The sequence below is a fragment of the Coenobita brevimanus genome, chromosome 39 (assembly GCF_032717465.1).
Source record: "Coenobita brevimanus isolate Jiangsu-jjx chromosome 39, ASM3271746v2, whole genome shotgun sequence".
NCBI classification, from domain to species: domain Eukaryota; kingdom Metazoa; phylum Arthropoda; class Malacostraca; order Decapoda; family Coenobitidae; genus Coenobita; species Coenobita brevimanus.
The window spans coordinates 25,375,023-25,398,370 of record NC_136992.1 but is presented as its reverse complement, the minus strand read 5'-3'; the positions used below and the strand labels follow the sequence as shown (position 1 = coordinate 25,398,370).

At 41.0% G+C, this 23,348-nt stretch overlaps 1 protein-coding gene across 2 annotated transcripts in view; it reads right to left on the bottom strand.

Moving 5' to 3' along the window:
- Positions 1-6,557: 6,557 nt before the first annotated feature.
- The window catches only part of LOC145396756 (uncharacterized), a 40,032-nt gene continuing 23,241 nt past the window's right edge, over positions 6,558-23,348 (bottom strand). For both annotated transcript variants that reach the window (XM_080270041.1, XM_080270042.1), the window contains 2 exons: positions 9,730-9,974; positions 6,558-6,944 (listed from right to left, as the gene is read on the bottom strand). In XM_080270041.1, the coding sequence (XP_080126167.1) occupies positions 6,588-6,944; positions 9,730-9,974 (602 nt within the window). In that variant the 3' untranslated portion in view covers positions 6,558-6,587. The remainder of the gene's footprint in view (positions 6,945-9,729; positions 9,975-23,348) is intronic.

Sequence of the window (23,348 nt, the reverse complement as noted above, 5' to 3'; positions counted from 1 at the left end):
TTCAAATTAAAGAGAATCTACAGTAGTGAGGAAATTAATGAAGTTCTCCAGTAAGCTGAATAAAATCGTCTATAACGAAAAAAAAAAAAAAAAAAAAAGATACAAAAAGTGATCATCCACATAAATGGGATAACACTGGTCAGTATGTTTATGTTCGATGTGAAGTCCAGGGGGAGAAAGGGAGGAGGGCACCGAGGATGTGATGGAGGATGGAGTGGAGATATGTAAGAGGGCGTGTGAGTTGGAGGTAGGGCAGCCAAACAGCAGAGGACAGGACGATGTGGAGATATATTTGTGGCGAAGCCTTACGGGATAAAGGTGTTTGTCGGTAGATAGATAGATAAATAAATAGATACTGAAACCCTGGCAAGGAATTCCCTCCAGGTTCAACACAAATTCTCACGCCTGTCCATGTAAACATTCACATTCTTATGGGCTTGCCACTCAGTCAGTCGGCTCACAGCAATTTTCTTTCCTTATGTTTCCTCCTGTATGTTCTGCTGTGATTCCAGCGGCTTAAATAATGTGTGGATGTTTGTGTGGCCCATTTCACTAGCAAATGCTCTTTACCTGCACAGTTCTACTTTTATTCTGTCCATTTTGGATTCTAACTCACTCCCTTTTTAGTTGAGGAAAGGGTCATTACACACACACACACACACACACACACACGCTCGCTGGTGCAGTGGTAACGCTCTCGCCTGCCAACTGGTAGACGGGAGTTCGCGCCTCGCTCAGGTTGCGAAAAGTTTCACTGACGAAGTGGGTGGTTACTGTCCCCCTTGAGCAAGGGGACGGGTGTGTGCGTGTGTGAAGGTCACAGCCTTGCCCTTAGATCGGACTATATGAGCTCTCAGCTCCCTTCCGGGAGGGTAAAAGCTGACGATCACGACCATCAAGTGATCCTGACCGACCCGGTGAATTACACACACAGGGGGGTCCATGCTTACCGCTCTGCTACACTCCGTCGGGTGATTTCCTGTGATGTAAGGACGGCTCAGTCAGTACTGTCAGTGTCTGTCCTGCATCGTTTATGCAGTTCTTACTCCAAATGCCAAAGTCACACCACCACCTGCCGACTGAGCCGTCCCAGCAGCACAAAAGTTAGTACCACATTATGTGGTACTAACTTATGTGTGTTATCTATATATATATATATATATATATATATATATATATATATATATATATATATATATATATATATATATATAGTGTGTGTGTATTTTCCGAAACTTGTTTCATTAACTACAGGAGGTGGTTCTAAGGTTAATATTGAGTAAAAAAAAAAAAAAAATGCTATATCATCATCATAATGTCCAGTCCCCAACCGTGACGGATTTACAGTTACTGACAACCTTGTGGCTGAAAATGATCTCACAATTTATCCACAAGGTTAACAGCAACTGTAGCTCTATAACGGTATATACATATATATATATATATATATATATATATATATATATATATATATATATATATATATATATATATATATATATATATATATATATATATATATATATATATACATATATATATATATATATATATATATAAAGCAGTTAGTAGGTGAACTAGGTGGGCTAATAACACTCCACGCCAAGCTTGAGCAAGAACATTTATTGCTAACTTGCACTTTGATCACAAAAGTGAAGGATTTGTAAAAATACTGTTTAAAAATTGCCACGTTACAGATGAAACGATGGCAAATGGAGACGAACTGTTAGTAAAACATGATAAAAGCCTGCCCTGTATTACCATGTGGAGGTGTAGGGGCCAGAGGCTAGGCCCACAACATTTAAGGGCAGGTGACTGGTGTACGCCTCTGGTGACATTATATAGTCCAACCACTTCCAGCCACATCTTGGAAATTCAAAATAAGTACACTGTGAGAAATATAACCTAGTATTTGCTGAAGTAATTATTTGCAACTTATGGCAAATATTCACACATACGAAACATTTAGTCTGATTTAACACTAGTCTCATGTGTAAAAGTCATGACTTCAAACCAAGAAAGGAACATGTTATAAAAATATAAAAATAACATGGCCTATCATAAAAATATCACAAAAATAACAACCTGAAAAACTCTCTCTCTGCTCATCATCGTCATATAAAACACGTCAACAATAAAACAGAACATAAACACTCTAATACCGTCAAACATCTCTAAACCAACATTTATTAGTAAAATCAACACCATATTTTGTTTCGCTGCCAAGTTAGGAGCTTTTCCACACCCTGCCCGTCGAGTTAGGAGACTTCGGCCCGTATTCTCGTTGGTTCATGGGGCTACCTAGCACCTCTTGCTTATCGATTTGTTTCTGGGTAGGTCTGATTAACATCCATTTGAACGTTATCCATGCAGAGTATGGTGGTATTAAAATGATTCATGTGACACGAAGATGGTAAGTAAAGTGTAATAAGCAAAATAAGTTGCTTAGGAAAAGGTGTCAGGGAGCTACCTTAGTCGACGAGAATACAAGCCTTTCTAGTGTCACCCCAAGCAGTAAAATTTCCACATTATACATTATTTTCGCGTGATTTTTTTTTATATATCGCAGCAGATTACATAACATAAACATAATATAACGCACCAGACAAGGATAAACTAGCGAGGAAGAGGTGTTACGTAGCTTTTTTGACCGACGCTAAAATTTCCTGAGAAACATATCAAGATCCACCGTATTCTCGTCGGTTGAGGAAGCTCCCTGACACCTTTTCCTGAGCGATTTCTTTTGTTTATTACACATTTCGTACTCGTCTGTTACGTTAAACCTTCCAATATCGCCATACTTTGCATAAATAACGTAAAAAATTATATTAACCATCCATATCCAAAATTAAATCAATAAGGAATGGGTGTTAGGGAGCTTCTTTGGACAAGAATACGAATCTAACAAAGCTAACAACAAATGGTTTAGAAATGTTTACCGTAACAGGATAAAAGTTAGTTTACTCCCGTGCACCTGTGGTTAGCCTGTATATCATTACTGTTAGGAGGTTAGAGGCGGTTCTGCGTATGTAGGAGCAGTGCTTGTGATTATCTGACGTTCTTTTACAGTTGCACACAATTTCTTTATCGTTATCGCCCGCCTAGCTAGAAGATAATGTAATCGTCTGTGTGTGTGTGTGTGTGTGTGTGTGTGTGTGTGTGTGTGTGTGTGTGTGTGTGTGTGTGTGCTACCAAAATATCTCAAAATCAAAGAGGCAAATTGTGTCCAAACTTTGTGGGTAGCATCCCGGGGTCCGTGGCTTGAACTGATTAGATTTTGGCAAAGCTGCGATGATATGCCTCCGATTGCCAAAGGATTATTGATTTTTTTTTTTTTTTTTTTTTTTTTTTATGGCGGGCGATACGCATTCGTGGGTGAATATTTTAGTTGTTCTTGATTTCTTGTTTTGGTTATGATTATCTGGCGTCACTGTACAATTAACCACCTTTTTTTTAATAATATATTTCCTGTTTTGGTTATGATTATCTGGCATTAGTTTACAGTTTACCATAATCTCTGTATTCTATATCCTGCTTGATCGTAGGTGGATTATTGGCTTACTCAAGTTACACGTTACTGACACGTTAGCAAAAGTCTGATAAAGTTAGACTATGATTTACCGCTAAGTGAGACCTGGAGTTTTAAAAGAATATTGTGGGTAGATTAGGAGTGATTACGGCGTTTTAAGCTGGGATAAAATCTTGCAAGAAACATTTTTTTTTTTTTTTAATCCTGACAAGAAAGCTCAGGTCAATCTCTACCATCTTCAATGATTTGCCTAAGAACAAAGATGATGTTTTTGCTTCTTGTACAGTTCCATGCAAAAGTTCCGTGCCTCCTCCTGACCTCTGTAACCCATGGCATATTTAGCATGAGTAAAATAGCATGCTGTCACTATAATTTATTTGGTTAGTTAAGCTTTTTTTGCTGACTGGTGCTTTTAATTATCAAAGCTAATATAATGAGCTGCTGGTGGAAAGGAAGAGGAACTGAATTTTTGCAGGCAACTGCACACAACTCCCGAGCAATTATTCATGCTTGATTCCAACCTCACCCAATCCTTGCATGGGAAAGAGAATGGAGGGATGATGATGATGATGATGATGATGATGATGATGATGATGATGATGATTGTTCACTGTTTTTATGTATCACTGGTCGATTTCTAAGGATGAACTGTGTGTGTTATAACCCAGAATTTGAACCAACTTTAGTGGAAATGTTGACGGTCAGGCAAGGATGAAACTACTCGATTTTGAGAACAATCTGTTAAAAGGCAAGATCGTCGAGCCCCTCCCCCCCCAAAAGAAAAAAAAAAGCCCTTTGACCAAATTTAAGGTGCAAATTTTTCACTTTCTGGAGCCCTTGTTAGAAACTGTAGTACTGGTAACCACAAACTACATCGATCTGTGGTTTTCAAAAAGTTAGAAAACCCTTGTACTGCACTGTAAAATTTGGCGAGTGTAACAGCCACAATTGGTAGCAGTTTGTGGTGGTGAAGGTAATGTACTCCTCAGGCACAAGTTTGGTTAGGTGGTGTAGCGAGTGTTTTGGGGTGTGTACTTATGGATGAAAAAAGTTATTACCTTTAACATTCATGCTAGAACTGGACTTTTTGTTCTTTTCCTTTTTTTTTCTTTATTTTTTTTTTTTTTTTTTTGATTGGCAAAGCACGTTCAACAACACACACAGTGGATAAAGTATCATCGTTATCATTAGCAGAGTCTTCAATAAAGATTCTTGTTTACATTGTGACCATAAAGCTGCCAAAAGAGGATTAAATAAACCCTTCCTTTTTATAGTGCCACCAACAATAATTTTATAAATAGAAGTAGTACAGTGCTTGCAAGTGGATATCCCTGCTTAGAACGCTTTAAGTCTGATACCGGGAGCTTAATATAGTCAGATAAAATCATGCTAGTAAGTCAGGTTTTTTCAGAATCTATAGGTTAGTATGACGAGTTACAGAAAAGTCAACTCTCCAACAAACACAGCCCTTGCTTTCGTTAATTGTACTTGTCCATCGCAACACACTATTTACAAGAAAAAATAAGTCTTGTGTTGTCCAGTGAGAAACAAATCTTATATTCAGATTAGTTATATGTACAGAGAATGAAGTCTGGGTTATAAAGCATCTGTGTTATCTGGTTAGAAGCGTAATGTTAGTCGTCCACAATTCAGACAAAAGAAATGATATGCAAAACTAGTCTTTTTCATCGCTTTGTCCTGTTTCCTTTTCTTTCTTTCTGTTTTTTTCTTACATATTAATCCTCTCAGTCAGAACAACTCTAGCATTCTGTTCCAGCTGCCAGATAATTATATTCCACTGAAAGAAGTCATAGGAGCCTGAAAGCGTTAATACCAGACATCCCATTAACTTTCTCCAGTATTTCACTCCAGCTAACAGTTGACAATCACAGTATACTGCATATAGCTGGTGGTGATGCAGGAGCCTGAGAGTGTTAATTGCCTGAATTCTGTTGAAACGATATGTACAGGGTGGCCCGTAAATAGTGCTACAACAGAAACTAATCTGATGTTATCTTATGTGATGTGGAGATGGCTCAGAGTGCTGGTGTGGGCGTGGATGTAACAGTGTGAATAAGATATGAAAGCAGACACTAAAATTGCTGACAAAGCCATCCCTACAACGCACAAGAAAGCATCTGGCACAGTGGAAGAGATGCGTTTTCTATGGGCCACCGTATATATCTTGCAAATTCTTAATCTTGTGGTTTTGTCTATTATTTGCACAGATGGAATGCCTTCAGAGTCCAAGCATACATGTAGGGAATGATTATAAGTTAAAATGATGCAAATTCTGATATCTTAATGTGGAATTCAAATTTCTGATGGTCATTTATGGAGCACTTACGGCCATTACTTACGATTAGCCTGCATCCCACAATACAGAGTGCAGTCAGCAGCCATATCAGGAGGCCCCAAACACGTCTCATCTTTGTTACGTGCTTCATAATTGATCAGAAATTCGGGGTCCATCTTTCCTGCTATAAATTTAATTATAATGACCTTGAATTCAGATACCAAGTTACCCATGAACGGCATATTATTTGCGGGTCCAGTTTCCAGTCAGCAAAACAGTCTAAAATCTGTACAAATATAACGAAAAATTCGTCATCGTTTAGATGAGTTCAGCTGGTATTCAAGAAGCATTTTTACAACTATTGCTATTTTAACTATTTTGTGTTTTGGGCTTTTTTTTTTTTCAGATTCTGGTTGCAGTTGCACGAATATAATGAAAAAATACGACCTCAGTTATTATGAGAGAGCAAAGCAAAGTTTACTGTCGGTGTATGGGCGGAAAATTACAATAAGCGGTCCATCTTGACTTGGCCTGACTTGCACAGTTTTCAGAGGCTGATTATTTTTTTCCCCTCACAAAACTAGAGATTTTTTTTTATGTAGATGATAGGCCGATCAATTCAATAACAAAAAATAAAAAACAACTTCTCGCTCGCTCGTTATGCAAGAAAACGTGCTGCGTACTGGTACTTTTGGTGTTTTTATGCCCCTTATTTAGTTATGCATTTGTTTTTATTTATTTATTTATTTATTTACTTATTCCCTAGATCCTTGTTGCTGTTGCGTTATCCAGGACAGGTATGGAGTGTACAGTGTTGGCGGGCCCTGATGGCAGAGTAGTGTCCAGGGTGTTGGTGGAGACAGCGGCAGCCAGGGTGGAGGTGGATGAGGCGGTGGTGTCGTGCAGGGTGGAGGTGGAGAGGGCCCGGTTATGGTAGGCGTGGGGGTGCTCGGCGGGACTGCTTGTGGTGGGTGTGGTAGGGTCATCTGGACTACTGGACTCCGACGGCTGCCTCACGCGACGCCCGCCACCGTAAGCATCACAGGGGACATCACCAGGGCTGCTGCTGACGGTGGGTCGCCGAAATGAACTCCGCTTAGCCAGGGGACTGTGTTTGTTCTGCAAGGAAAAAGAAAAAAGCTTAGAGTCATCTTCTAGGTGGTATTCAGAGCCTCACAGCGCCTCTTCCTCTACGATATACGGAGCCGACAAAAAACATTTCATTCCTCTTCCAGTCCGCTGGGTGATTTTGTGTTTGATGCAGGGACGGCTCAGTTAGGGTTATTAGTGTCTATCCTGCCTCATTTATTCCTTTCCCTCTTCAGCTGTCTCTTCCACACCTACACCAGCAGACTGAGCCGTCCCTACAACACAAAAGATGCTGCCAGGTGAGTTTCTAACACAGCGTTTTTTATGGACCATTCCGTATTGTGCTTATTACACCATAACATTCTACATCACCACCTTAGCGATGCAACTTAAACATTACGCCTCAGCATTTTGTTTTACGCAATTTATATCCTTTTAAAACCATCACAGACTGCATAAGTATCACACAAGAAAAACATCAACGTCACATATATGAAAATAAAGCACAGACTGCATATCACACAAGTACACATCTACGTCACATACACAGAAATACATTGGTAAGGAAGAGATGCAAGTAAGCCTCCTAAGATGACAAGGCTAAGGACTCAGATCCTGTATTTATATGGGTGGGTGGCTGTTGGTGGCGATGTGTGGGTGTAGCGTGGTTCACTTGGATCTGACCCCAGGCGATAGGAAGGATTTGATTATATAGCATCACGCACACAAAAGGTACAGTCTTGGTCATACGTAATCACCTATTCTCCTGTACCCCGTGCCTCAGGCTGGCTCCTTTATGCGCAGCAAGACACACTGGAGTAAGAGAGGCTGAGAGGGAGGAGCCAAAGGGAGAAGGAAAGGTGGGTGGGGGGACGAGTGTTGGTGCTGGGGTGGGGTGAGGGAGGGGAGGGAGAATGAAATGCGACATGACATAAAGGAGTTAATATGCTGTAGATAATGCTGCGTTACACCTTATATAGCTGCGTCAGATAACAAGTCTGAAAGTCCTGATGTCAAAGACTGACTCGTGAGAGAAATATACTGACGTGACAGCTCAAACATTAGTGTGGAGCCAGATATTTGTGTTTATCTGTGTATTTAGACTTCGGACGCAGGATGGAATCCGGATGGCTTTGACTTCCGTAATGTTTGTTTAAGAAATGTCCTCTACCGTTATATGTAATTAATGTTTGGAACTAAATACAATATGCAACCTTTGACATGGCTGTGTCCACAGTATACAGTATATGATCATCCTCTCGGTATACACTCCCTCTATACAGTCACCACCATGTCAGCTACTTTATTGCATCTCTACACGAAAAGGTTATTTAAAATAAATGTGCATAAAAGGTAAACAAATATGATGTCTGTGCGCCAGGGTGGATATATTAGCGGTATCTCTCAAAATCTGTTAGAAGGAAAATTAAACAAAATCCTACCTAAACTCCAAAAATATGTCTGTGTCAATGTTTACCGAAATTGGACAAGCCAAAACAACCAGAAAGCCTTAGAAAGTAGTCCAGTGGCCTCCTGCCTCAATAACCTCCTGCAATTGTCGCGGCACCGAGGAAACAATGTCGTTGATGGTTTGCTGGTTTCGTCTAAGCAGCTCCCGCTCTTCCTTGGTATGCTGGAGGCGGGCCCGTGTCTTCTCGTTCTCTGGCTTCCACGTGTTGGCAACCTGGGCCAACACAATCTCGCAGCCTCTGCAATATTTGATCTGTCACGTCAGTATATTTCTCACACGAGCCAGCCCTTGATATCACCACCTATCTAAAGCTTATCTGACGCCGCTATACAAGGTGTAATGCAACATTATCTACCGAATATTAACTCCTTTATATCATGCTCTGAATGAAGGAAAATAGACAAATTATGTGGCCACCACTTGGCATTTCATTCTCCCTCCCCTACCTACCCTCCCTCCCCTCCATCACCACCCACGCACAATCATTCGTCCCCCCACCCACTTTTCCTTCTCTCTCTGGCCCCTCCCTTTCAGCCCCTCTTACTCCACTGTGACTTGCCGCGCATAAAGGAGCAAGCCTGGGGCACGGGGTACAGGAGTATAGGTGATTATGACCACGACTGTACGTTCATCTCACCACGACAAGGAATGCCACTTTGAAGAATCCAGCCACTGTATTTATGGCAAAGTAAATGCTCCTTTTCCTCTTTGCTAATTTATCAAAGTTTTTTCTTGGCATGGTAGCTCCTGCAAAATAGATAATAGTGTAAAGTCTCCTGAACATTATGAACAGAGATCCTCTTCAGTAGATCAGGATGCTGTTCTTTAAGCTGTCATGCTGTGATGCTGGTATTCCTTCAGTATATCTCTAAGAACACTCCTGGCTCTCTCACTGGTCTTGGGGGTCGTATCAGGGACCTTTGAGGGGAGGGGTAAAGTTTTGAGCCCTCCCCACCTCCACCTTGAAAAGTTGCAGCAAGTTCTTCACAGTCTGCGTCTTCATGTCTTTTACTGCACGTCCTTCCTTATTACTGTAACTGCATTTTGTACATAAAGAGAAGCTTTGTTCTCATCAGTACACTTTCAAACCATTACATTAAAGTACGATCACAGAAAAATGTGTAACAATGTGACCAGCATCTGTTAACAAAAAAAAAATTTCCCTCCTCCCCCACAAAAAAGTAAACATGAGAAAACAGAGAGGCTCCCTACCTACTGATTGGCGGGGAAAGTTTGAAACAAAGTACTAATTCACGGAAACTATAGGGTGATTTTAGTGTCGCTTTGTGTCTCTCATCTTAGTCTTCGGAGCGCCGTAACCTACTCAACCACCAACCAAAATACCTGATAATTGGCGATCCTTCCAGCTGTTGTGTCCAGTTGGATTTTAGTATCCGTCTTCTGCGCCTCCTTAGCCTTAGCCCTCGCCGCCTTGCCCTTGAGGAAGAGCGGCAGTGATGGTGTGGCGTGGTGGTGCAGGCAGAACAGCGCCCCCACCACCATGCCCAACACCACCACCACCAACAGGCCCACCGCCACGCCAACCAGGGTTCGAAGCTGCGACATTTCACCCACCAGCTGCAGCAGTTCTGGGTGTGAGAGATTTGTATAAGGATTAATAGTTAGTCCGATTCACGTCCATCAACGCACATGATGATGACATGTCCCAAGGGTTGCTTCTTATGTGTAAATACATGTATTTCCATGGATTTGTAACTCTTGTAAAAAAAATCACAGAACCATAGTAGGGGACAGGTTCAAATTATACTCGCTCGTTCCGTAACTGCGTTCAAAGGTGAATAGAACACTTGTTTGTATTAGATTTTTTTTTTTTTTTTGGCGGGGGGCTCTGATGATATTGTGTCCTTTTTTGCCTTTTTTGGCTATAATTTATTTTCAATGGCTTAAGTCGAAAATCTGAGAAAGGTGATTTAAGATAACAGGCCGAGGTAGTATTGCAGGTAGGAACGGGAAAGCCACCCTTCTCTCACCATGCCGTACAAGTGGCACGGTCACAGTTGCCAGTGACACAGTTTCCTACTGTTGATTTCACTGGATAATAGCTGTTATGCTGAAGATCTATGCTGTTCATTAAGATTAGTGAAGTACCTGTAAAGAGTGTTCAGCTCTGATGATATAATACGCATGTTTAATTGTTACACCATAGATGATACATAATCAGGCAATGTAACACTGGCTCTATTCCTCAACCTCCCTTAGCTGTGAGACAATGAAGCACGGAACACAAAACACTAAACCTGATGTATGAGAGGGAGCAAGAATAAGGGTAGTGGAGTAGTGGCTGTGTGTGGGAATCTGGGAGAAGAGACAGAGTGCACCGCTGCAGGGGCACAAGGCTTTAGATGTACTCAGCCCTTGATGCCAAAGAAATTACTCGTCCAAATTACTTAGAAGTTGTTTTTAATTTACATGGGCATTCCAGCAGGTGAAATATTAGACAAACAGAGAAGTAATGGTGCTATAACAAAATATGGTGTATAACAAAAGCAGTCCAGTGCTTTCTCTGAAGTTAGCCTAAGTTAAGGTTTGAACAAGTATTTACGGAGGTCTGTTATGGGGGACACAATTAGTAAAGAACTTTCCACTAGAGAAAACATTTATATAATTATCTGTACCAGTAAACAACAGTAAACAAATGATATGACCTGTCGAGATTTGTGGATATAAACACTGAAGGAGGCAGCCATCTTTAAAATACAATATCTTTTAGAGAAAATTTAGTGTAGGGAGGGTAGCCGACTGCATCATCATATTTAAAGTATATTTTGGGTATAAAACAGATGACTTTAATGAGTGTCACGGTCACCTCAAACTCTAAAAGAATCCTGAACTATCTTACAATGCCCCCTCGCTGGGACAGGGATAATCTATCTATCTATCCATCTATAGCCCGACGCCCTAATCCCGCAAAGGGTGGCCGCAGACAAAACGCCTCCAAGTCGCTCTGTCACCCACCATTTGACTACCCTCCTCCCAACTCACCCCCCCCCTCCCTCATATACCTCTCAACTCCATCCCTCCACCTCATGCTCGGTCTACCTCTCCCTCTCCCTCCCTCCACCTCACCTACATACACCCTCTTAGTCAGTCTTTCATTCTCCATTCTCTTCACATGTCCAAACCACCTCAGTGTATTTCTCCTAATCTTCTCAACCACATCCACATCCACCCCACAGCGTTCCTTCACTTCTTCATTCGTCAACCTGTCCCTCCATGTCACTCCACATGCTCCTCTCAAGTAACTTATTTCCACTGCTCTCACTCTTGACTTGTTCCCCTCTTGCAAGGTCCATGCCTCGCTTCCATACGTCAGGGTAGGGATCACAATACTATCATGCAGTGACTTCTTAACTTCCATACTCACCTCCCTATTTCTCATCATTGCTTTCAGTGTACCAACAACCTTCCTTTCCTGCTGTACCCTTTCAAGCACTTCATCCCCCAAAGTTCCATCCTTACTCATCACACTACCCAAGTACTTGAATGCACCCACATTCTCCATATCCTCACCATCCAACCTCACTGCACACTCTGTGACTTCATTCCTCTCAAACACAGGGATAAAATGTTGCACAAAAAAAAAAAAAAAAAAAAAAAGTGTAACTGTCAGTAGAAAGCTGTACCCTCACTATCACCTCCCTCATAATAATGGTTACGATGGAGAAATGGACATAGGTTTGAAGATATAGTGTTAGTGGTGTTTTGTTGTAGTGCCTTCAGGGTGAGCACATCCGGGTGTGGCATTGGTATGCGGTGTGTGTGGGATGTAGTACTTGCGTGTGGGGAAGGTCAGCCCTGGCCCCACCATACCACCTCCCTGACAACTTTTTTTTTTTTTAATGCAAGGAAGAAGGAACCAAAGGCCAGGAGCCAGCAAACCATTCCTTCCAATTAAAAAACAAAAAATGCAAAAGAAAGCCGAATTCAAGATCCGTTCATTTCGAGATGCCTGGACACATTGCGTTTGAAAGACTGGAGATCATAGTTGCGTGGGAATTACTGACTAAATTGACTTGACTCGCTAATTAACCCCTTTTTATGAAGAAGAGTCATCCTGTATAAAGTGGAAATTTTCTTGCCTGGCCACACTGAAATTTACACGTAACTCCATCAATGAAGGTGTTTTGTATCGAGCCGTGTGATCCGCATCAGTGGTCGCCATTAAATTTACCATACTGTACAGTATACGGTACAAATAACTAGAAAAGAGAAGTTTTCACGGCTCTTTTTATGTATGTATGTATTTGTATGTACGGTATGTATGTATGTATTTGTATGTACGGTATGTATGTATGTATTTGTATGTACGGTATGTATGTATGTATTTGTATGTACGGTATGTATGTATGTATTTGTATGTACGGTATGTATGTATGTATTTGTATGTACGGTATGTATGTATGTATTTGTACGTACGGTATGTATGTATGTATTTGTATGTACGGTATGTATGTATGTATTTGTATGTACGGTATGTATGTATATATTTGTATGTACGGTATGTATGTATGTATTTGTATGTACGGTATGTATGTATGTATGTATGTACGGTATGTATTTGTATGTACGGCATGTATGTATGTATGTATGTACCGGTATGTATGTATTTGTATGTACGGTAGGTATGTATGTGTGTACCGGTACGTATTTGTATGTACGGTATGTATGTATGTATGTATGTATTTGTATGTACAGTATGTATGTATGTTTTATGTATGTATGTATGTATGTTTTATGTATGTATGTATGTATGTTTTATGTATTTATGTATGTATTTGTATGTACGGTATGTATGTATGTATGTATTTGTATGTACGGTATGTATGTATGTATGTATTTGTATGTACGGTATGTATGTATGTATGTATTTGTATGTACGGTATGTATGTATGTATGTATTTGTATGTACGGTATGTATGTATGTATGTATTTGTATGTACGGTATGTATGTATGTATGTATGTATTTGTATGTACGGTATGTTTGTATCTATGTATGTATTTGTATGTATGTATTTTCTGTATGAATGTTTTAATGTATGTATGTATGTATGTATACCTTTTCCCGGGTGATGGGATTTTGACTTTCTTGTGTGTATATGACTGAGAAGGAAAGCACCGAAATATTGTAGGAATTACCACCAAGTCAGCAGGAAGGAGGGGGGCAGGGGAAATACCACGTGATGAGGAAGTGGATTATAGCTTAAGGAAGAAGTGTGGGGACGGAGGAAGAGCGAAGTGGTGGGGAAGTGAAGTTCAATCGATGTCACAAGTATCGGGGCTTAACCCAATATGGCGGGCAGTATTTTGTAAGTAAAGGCCCATCACAGACGCGTAAAAGTGTGACTGATAAAGAAAATATCAAAAAATTCCCCAAAACTACGAAACACAACCGTCAGTTACATCCAGCTCCCTAAATTTCAGTCCTAGGTGCAGACATTTTGGACCCAGGATGCTGAGTTTCCTTCTGTATACTTTTTTTTTTTTTACTTCTTATCCAGTAAAGTTTTGGTTAGGGTTGTTTTGTTAGTATCAGGTTAGGTTAGTTTGTTAGGTTAATCTGTTAGGTTTGGTTAAGTTGGGTTAGAGTTAAGAAAAAAATAATCAATATGAACGCGCAGTGCAAAAATGTTATACAGAACGGATGTGTATGGGATGGGAATCATACAGGTCAAATATTATTAAACATATATAACTGAATACTCCCGAGGTTGATGGCAAGCTGGTGATAGGGAGAGCTGGAGCTCCCGTTTCACCAGCCCTCAGGACTTGATCCTGACCATCTCCCTTTTCTGAACATTTTCAGTGCATTCATTTACACAGAAAGTAAGCCACCATGCTCTCATAATACCTCTACCTTCAACTGTCTACACCACACTACATGCGCATAACATATCACACCTTCTATTCACATCTTTAGTAATGGCCGCTGCAATCTTACAATCAAATGAGGTGGTACCTCGGATTGCCACCACCGGCAGGGTAGGGCTGGAGGCACAGGGTCCTCCCGGTCGCCATCAAGCGACTGTGCCGGCAGCGACTGTTGCTATTTCCGGGAATGCTCGTCGGCGAAGAGGTGACGGTGCGGCCTTATTCTTTACCAACATCCGCGGCCTTACCACAAATTTAAACTCAGTTCATTTTTTCCTTCAGTCTATATCCCCTTTGGCCCTTTTCCTCACAGAACCACAAATCTCACCCTCTACTGATATATCTCCATTTTGTTTTCCCGGTTACCATCTCCTTACAAACTTTCGAAACAAGGGCGGCACTTGTTGTTATATCAAATCCCAATATGCAGTTGATACTATTTTAAACTTCACTTCATCCAGTTTTGATTACTCATTATATAAATTAAATTGCCAAAACATTACCAAATATATCTGTGTGGTCTATCGCTCCCCCAATGCTTCTTCGGAACCCAATGTATTTGATTCCATATCCACTCAGTTGAGTAACCTTGACCTTGCCCTTGGCAATGAAATTACCATTTTGGGTGATTTTAACATACACAATGTTGAATGGTTATTGCATTCTGCCCGGACTGACGACGCTGGTCTAGAATGCGAGCTGTTTGCAGAATCGTTTAATCTCACCCAGTTGGTAAAGCAACCAACCAGAATACCTGATAATCCTGACCATAATGCCCATCTCTTGGATTTATTTTTGACAAATAATCCAGATCAATACAGGATAGAGGTACTGTCACCACTTGGATTCTCTGACCGCAATCTCATCAAAGCCTCATTAGTTAACCCTCCTACACCTCCCCATTCCGAACCTGTCAGGGTGGCCCGATGGCACTTTGACAGGGCAGACTGGGATGGATTTAGAAATTATCTTGCTGATGTTCCATGGCAGTTTTTCTTCTCTAGTGATCCCAATTCTACCCAGTCCCACATTTGCGACTTAATACTAGCTGGTATGGATTTATTCATACCAAGTCAACAATTCACTAAAAGATCAGACTCTCCAAAATGGTTTGATGGCAATTGTGCCAGAGCAACAGCCCAAAAGTCATAAGCATATAACTCTTACTTAAAATAAAAAACATCTGAATCACTCTCCCAATATAAAATTGCTAGAAATCATGCAAAAGCTGTATTAAATCTATCTGAATCAAACTTTCTTCAAAAGCAAGCATCAAAACTACTTAACAACCCTAATGACAATAGAATATTCTGGTCAACTCTTAATTCTTTCAATAATAACTTTAACAAGTCATCTTCTATTCCCCCACTAAAATCTTCAGATGGCAATATTACAAATGACCCACGTGGGAAAGCAGATATCTTTGCTAGTACATTTGCAAGAAACTCTACCATAGATGATACCAGCCAGAATGTCTCAGTACTGGAACTTGATTCTCCCGAAATTGCCCCACTTAAAATACAGACAAGATTCGTAAAATCCATCCTAGACAATTTATCTACCAACAAAGCTCCAGGCCCAGATGGAATTCCGCCAATTGTTTTGAAAAAGTGTTCCCCTGAACTTGCCTCTGTCCTAGTCAAATTATTCAGACTATGCATACGTACTTCTTTATTCCCAAATTCATGGAAAGAAGCCAATATCCACCCAGTTCCGAAGAAAGGAAGTTTGTCTGACCCCTCCAATTACAGAACAATAGCTGTCACATCTTCTCTTGGTAAGGTATTTGAAACTTTAATTAATAAGCATATTGTTAAACATCTTGAATTCAACAACTTAATTAGTGATAGACAATACGGTTTTCGCCACGAAAGAGCCACCATTGACATACTCAATCTCTTAACTCATATCATCCATAAATCAATTGATCTTTTTGGAGAAACTCATGCAGTAGCTCTTGATATCTCTAAACCTTTCGACAGAGTATGGCACCGTTCCCTGCTGTCCAAACTCCCTTGCTATGGACTAACGTCTTTTGTTCCTCTGATTTCTTCTTATCTTAGTGACAGGAAAATAAGAGTAAAAGTAGATGATGTATATTCGAATTTCCACTCAATTAACGCCAGCGTGCCACAGGGATCAGTTCTGGCGCCAACCCTATTTCTGGTTCATATGAATGATCTCTTATCTGTCACTCACAATCCCGTTCACTCATATGCAGATGACTCAACACTACATAGTTCATTCACACTCAGACATCCATTTACAAAGTCTAATATCTCTACCTCTCAACTCAGTACAGCCATCTCCATAAATCAAGATCTAGCTACAATCAGTGAATGGGGACAAAACAACCTTGTCTCTTTTAATGCTAGTAAAACTAAATATATACAGTTTACTAATAGACAGATATTGCCAGATTCGTACATTACCTTCAGTGCTACTAATATTCCCATCTCCAAAAGTATTGAAATTCTTGGTGTCTCACTTAACAGTGCCCTCAGCTGGACCTCTCATGTCAGATCACTTGCTAAAACCGCCTCAAAGAAACTTGGATTACTGTACAGAGTCCGTAACTTCTTCGCCGATGAGCAGTTAGCTATAATTTATGAGTCATGTGCGCTCTCAGCTTGAATATTGCTCACCCTTGTGAAATGGTTGTGGAGAGGTTGCATTAAGACAACTAGACAAAATTCAGAATAAAGCTGTTAGAATCATTAACAACCCTGCCATTACATATAAACTACCTCCCCTGCAAGTAAGAAGGAATGTTGCCTCCCTTGCATTATTTTACAGATATTTTTTTGGCAAATGCTCAGACGAAGTTGCGTCCATGGTGCCACCTCTCCATGCCTTCCCTCGTGCTACACGGGCATCTGGTAGCGCTCATGACTGGAATGTCACTCAACCATATTGCAGAACTTCTGCCTATCAGAATTCTTTCATTCCCCGAACTGCATCTCTCTGGAACTCGCTTCCCCAAAGTTGTTTTCCTCCAAATTTCAACCCACAACTGTTCAAGTCTAACTGTTACAGATATTTTATGAATAGAGGACACCAGTAATCTGGTGTATGGATTATTTTTTTTTTTCATTTGTTTTTCCTTCCTCCGTTCTGTTATTAGAAAAAAAAAAAAAAAATTAACCTTGGAGGACGTGGGGCTTCCCTCCCTGTGATGAACAATATCGCTACCGTTGGTAGTTAGCCTGTAGGCCCCATACCTAGTTAATATGCATGATTTGCATAGATTCATACGAGTATTTCCATTGCAGTCTTATCATTAACCGCTTAGTAGAGTAATGCTCGAGACAAAGTGGAATCTGTTCATCACAAGAACCTAGATATCCCCGTTTTGTTTCCCTGGTTTACCAAAGTGATCTTTACTTCAGCCTGTTCACACTTATATATATATATATATATATATATATATATATATATACTACCACAAAGAAAAGCAAGTTCCAGTGTCAGGTGGAGGGGAAGGGTAATATTAGCGAGTAATATGTCTGGTATCGTGTTGATCAAATTCAGTGCCTGTTACCCTCACACTCCACTCCCTCCCTCCTTCCCTCCTCCACCACGCAGCCACCCCAACATCCCTCCTTCCCACTCCCTCCACCACAGCCACCCCAACACATCCCTCCTTCCCACTCCCTCCAACAAGCGAATGCATCGCCTCTGGCTCATACATGATGTTTAGTGTTTCCGCGGCTCACAGCTAAGAGATGTTGAGTACAGAGCCAAGTGTACAGTAGGCCTACATTGCCTGGCTGTGCCTATGTCTACGAAACAACACTATTACTAAACATGAGTATTATATTTACATGATCAGAGCTGAACACTTCACAGGCATTTCATTAATATTGTCTTTGAGTTTAGCCCCTTCAGCCCGATGATGTATTTTAGTACTCCTGTCACATCCATACGATCTTACTGAACTAAACAGACTTTTCCAGCTCGAGTGGTTAGCTATAGCCTTCATCAACCCTTTCACTGCGGTACCAGGATGTTTTTGGCTGAGTGAATTCGTGTAGAAATAAAAGAATCAAGTGCTATAATACGTCATCGGATTGAAAGGGTTACGAACTTTTAAGCTCTGAAATGCGTAGTACTCAATGCAACGGTGGTGGCGATTGCGACGTTGCCACATGTACAGTAAGACCAGAGGAGGTTGGCCTTCACTAATTCATGCATAGAAATATCCAGACTAATCGGCCCGGAAATGAGCTAAATGTGTGAGGCCATGACAACGAGAGAGAGAGAGAGAGAGAGCATCAGCAAGAATAAGAAAAAGACAATACAATTTCCCACTCCAAATTATTATTAAACACAAGGACCATTATTAATATAAATCAAGTCGCCCATTGGTGGTCACGATAAAACAATTATGATTTTTATTGCTCTGAAAAGGATGTGGAGAGGAGGGAGAGCGAGAGACTAACGAGGAGAGTGTGAGTGAGGTGGAGGGGAGGAAAGGGGGAAGGGATACCGAGAATGGATTGGAGAGATATATGAGAGAGGGGATGTGAATTGGGAGGGGGGGGGCCATAATGACAGGGGACTGGGCGCATGGGGGCGATTTGTTTGTGGCCACCCCTTGCTGGATTAAGGTTTTTCGCTATAGACAGATACCCGTAGATGGCACATGATCACCAGTACGAAGCCAGAATACTGAGATTTGTTTTTCTCATAATTCAACTTACGGAAGAGCGACTGGTCACTTCTGCCTCAAATATCTGGGTTAAGCAGTCTAGCCCCGGCCCCCTATGCTCCTAAAGGGGTAGTAAAAGAGTGGCGAGAGACGGGTAGTGTTTGCTGATGGTCTCATAGTGATTTTTTCTAAGCTGACAAAGATCCCAAACTCATTTCAGACCAGCTGATGGCCAAGGGTAGTCAGATTAGAGGGTCGGATTAACTCTATCCTTTTATGTTAACCTGGCTTAAATTTTCGTCCTTCTGCAGCTTATATCACGCAGCTCAGTGGCAGAAAAAGACAATACTACGACACTACACCCTCTCCACAGCACTTCTTCGTGACTAGTATCGATTTTTAGTGTTAGTCTCTTGCAATAGCTCACAATGAATATGGAGAGAGATTTTAGGCCTAGTTAAAGTAGGAATAGTAACCAAGGAGATTCATGTCTACTTCATCACTAAAATTTCTCGAATATTATGAAAACAGACTATGAGGACTTTTTTTTTTTTTTCCTTCTGGCAGTCTAGGAAAATTTTGACTATCTATCTATCTATCTATCTGTCATCTATATCTCATCTGTCTATCTATCATCCAGTCCTTCACTGCCCCCATCAGGAGCGTAGGCGGCCGAGGCTAGGCTATTTAAGGATGGTAACAAGTCGCTCGCCCATGAACGGTGTTTGTGTTTGTGTGTGTGTGTGTGTGTGTGTGTGTGTGTGAGAGAGAGAGAGAGAGAGAGAGAGAGAGAGAGAGAGAGAGAGAGAGAGAGAGAGAGAGATTTTAATAACATTGGTCACCTTTCATCCTTGAACCACCCCACGTCATTTACACATGTTACCTTTTTGTTGCTACACCGACATACTTAAACTCTCCTCTCTCTCTCTCCCTCTCTCTTTGTACTTGTGTGTATGTGTGTAATAGAATCTCTCTTTCTGTCTGTCTGTCTGTCTCTCTCTCTCTTTCTGCGCGCGTGTGCGTGTGTGTGTAATAGAATCTCTGTCTGTCTGTGTCTCTCTCTTTCTATTTCTGCGTGTGTGTGTGTGTGTGTGTGTGTGTGTGTGTGTGTGTGTGTGTGTGTGTGTAATAGAATCTCTCCCTCTCTCTCTCTCTCTCTCCCTCTCTCCAGCACACCACACTGAGGCTCCTATTGTCAGTGGTTACAGAAGCTCCCTAACACCTCTTCCCTACCGATTTATTCCTGCTTATGACTGGTTAATATCGTTTTGTGCGCTATTTATGCAGAGTTTGGTGATATTAGTGAATGAGGTCACACAGAAAAGTACAGCAAGGTGTAAGATGCAAAATAAATCGCTTGGGAAGAGGTGTTAGGGAGCTTCCTTTACCAACGAATCAGCAGTTCTAGTTTAGACCTTTCGTATTCCCTAGCACCTATTCCTTAGCGATTTATTCTTGGATATGGATGGTTAATATCCTTGTGTACTTAATTTATGCAGAGTATGGCGATATTGGAAGGATTTATCTAACATAGATTAGGACTGTAATGTGTGAAAAGCAAAATAAATCGCTTAGGAAAAGGTATTAGGGAGCATCCTTAATCTACGAGAATACGGAATCTGACCCCGTCCAAAAATAGATGGATAGATAGATAGATAAACAGATAGACAGATGGGTGGATAGATAGATAGAAAGATGGATAGATAGGTAGATGGATTGATAGGTAGATAGATAGATAGATAGATGGATAGGTAGATAGATGGATAGACAGATATATAGACATAGATAGACAGATAGATAGATAGATAAACAGACAGATAGATAGATTGATAGATAGATGGAGTGATAGATAGATATTGTAGATATTCTGGATAGTCACGGGGGCATCACACACCTTTCCCTGCTCATATATCTCTCGTCTGTGCCACATGCCTCACCTCAGCCACAGAAACTTTATAGAGAATTCGACGGCTCTTCTCTTATTTTTTTCTTGGGGGGGAACAATCTTGGGGGCTTCTGGCCTTTGGTTCCTTCTTCCTTGCATTAAAAAAAAAAAATGAAAAAAAAAAAAAGTAAATCCTTCCATAGTCTTTCTCAGTTCACCATGTCCTGTGCTTTTTTCGAATCCACACATCTCTGCTTCATATGCTTCACGTCAGCTAGAGAAACCTTTTTAGAGAATTCGACTTCTTCTTTCGACATATAGACGTAAATCTTTCTTAAATCTTTCTCAGTTCACCTTGTCATGTGCTTTTTTCGAATCCACACATCTCTGCTTCATATGCTTCACGTCAGCTAGACAACCTTTTAGAGAATTCGACTCCTTCTTTCGACATATAGACGTAAATCCTTCCAAAATCTCTCAGTTCACCTAGTCCTATGCTTTTTCCGGGTCCACAAATACGATAAATACCTCACTGTTTTTCTCGTGTGTTCTTCCCAGTCTTAAGGTTAGTATTTTCACTCACACATCCTCTACCGCTTCCATAACACCCTTTTCATCATTCAGCAGACATTTTTATAAACCCCTTGCCATCTTTATCATTACTCTTCCTTATACCATCTTTCCTATAACTTTCAACAGGCTTACCCCACTATATATATTTCTTGCATTCACTTCCATCACCCTTATTTATGTACAAAGACACAGTTACACCCTTCTGTACTTTCACTGCTACACCTACACACACCCAGACCTATTCGTATACCTCAAGCACATACTCCACTACACTCCCTCCACTACACCCGTTCATATCCCAGTCTATCACACCTACACTTCTTGCCTTTTCATTATTCAGATCCACGTCTTTCTTCACTTCTGTCTGTCTTGGCGCCATATTCCTTCTTCGAGCACCACGAAAGCCAGCCATGTTTAGAATTCCAGTTTTCCAGTTCTTTTAATTCCAGTTCATCACTTTATAATTCCAGTTCATCAGTATTTAATTCCAGTTCATCACTTTATAATTCCAGTTCATCACTTTATAAATCCAGTTCATCAGTATTTAATTCCAGTTCATCAGTTTATAATTCCAGTTCATCAGTTTATAATTCCAGTTCATCAGTATTTAATTCCAGTTCATCAGTTTATAATTCCAGTTCATCAGTTTATAATTCCAGTTCATCAGTTTATAATTCCAGTTCATCAGTTTATAATTCCAGTTCATCAGTTTATAATTCCAGTTCATCAGTTTATAATTCCAGTTCATCAGTTTATAATTCCAGTTCATCAGTATTTAATTCCAGTTCATCAGTTTATAATTCCAGTTCATCAGTATTTAATTCCAGTTCATCAGTATTTAATTCCAGTTCATCAGTTTATAATTCCAGTTCATCAGGTCTTTAAAAATCTTCTTCCTTCTCCTCCATTTGATAGCATTCTGTCACTCTTAAACCTTCACATTTTCACCCTTTTGCTCACACTTATTTGTATCTCTCTCTCTCTCTCTCTCTCTCTCTCTCTCTCTCTCTCACACACACACACACACACACACACACACACACACACACACACAACTATTCTTTACACATATAGCTACTTTGAAAATCAGAATGAAAATATATTTAATTTTTGAACTGAAAAATTCCAGTGTGTGGTAAAGAGAGAGAGGGAGGAGCAAGGTGTGGCAGGTGAATAAAAAAGACGCAAGGTGAGAGAGAGAGAGAGAGAGAGAGAGAGAGAGAGAGAGAGAGAGAGAGAGAATGTGGCAGGGCGTGGCAGGTGAGGGAGATCAAAGCGAGGTGAGGGAATGAGAGGGAGAGAGGCAGGAGGGGGAGTGAGAGACAGGGAGCAGGGTGAGGGAGGGAGGGAGGATGAAGGCAGGGAGAGGGAGGAGTAGGGGAAGGTGAGGGAGGAAGGGAGGGAGAGGGAGGAAGAAATAAGGAAGGGAAAGAGAGAGGAAGAAGGGAGGAAGAGAAGCAAGGGTTTGGGTGAAGGAGGGAGGGAGAGAGGAAGGGGGTAGGGTGAAGGAGGGAGGGAGGAAGAAGGCAGGGAAAGAGGAAGAAGGGGAGAGGGAGAGAGGGGGGGGAGGAGGGACAGGAGGAATGTAGACATGCTGGGTGATGAGTCAGATGAGGGGGGAGGGGGGAGAGGGAGAGGGGGAGAGGGAGTGAGAAAGGGTAAGGGGGGAGGGGGAGGGAGAGGGGGTAAAAGGGGGGGTCCAGAAACACCACATTAACCCACTGCACGTCTTTTGTTCTCCCGTTACAGCCAGACGATTTTATTCAGCCAGAGAGAAATGTGTAAACCTGAGTGAGGGGTTAGGTAAAGCCTTCATTAACCCCTTCACGATTATTTTTATTTTTTTATTATAAGCGACAGCGAAGTCCCTCGCGAGTCGTTCGTCAAGTAGTGGCATTTTCACATATGAGCGGCCCGACCCAACCCGACCGTAACGCTTTTGAGAACCTTATATCCCAGTAAGC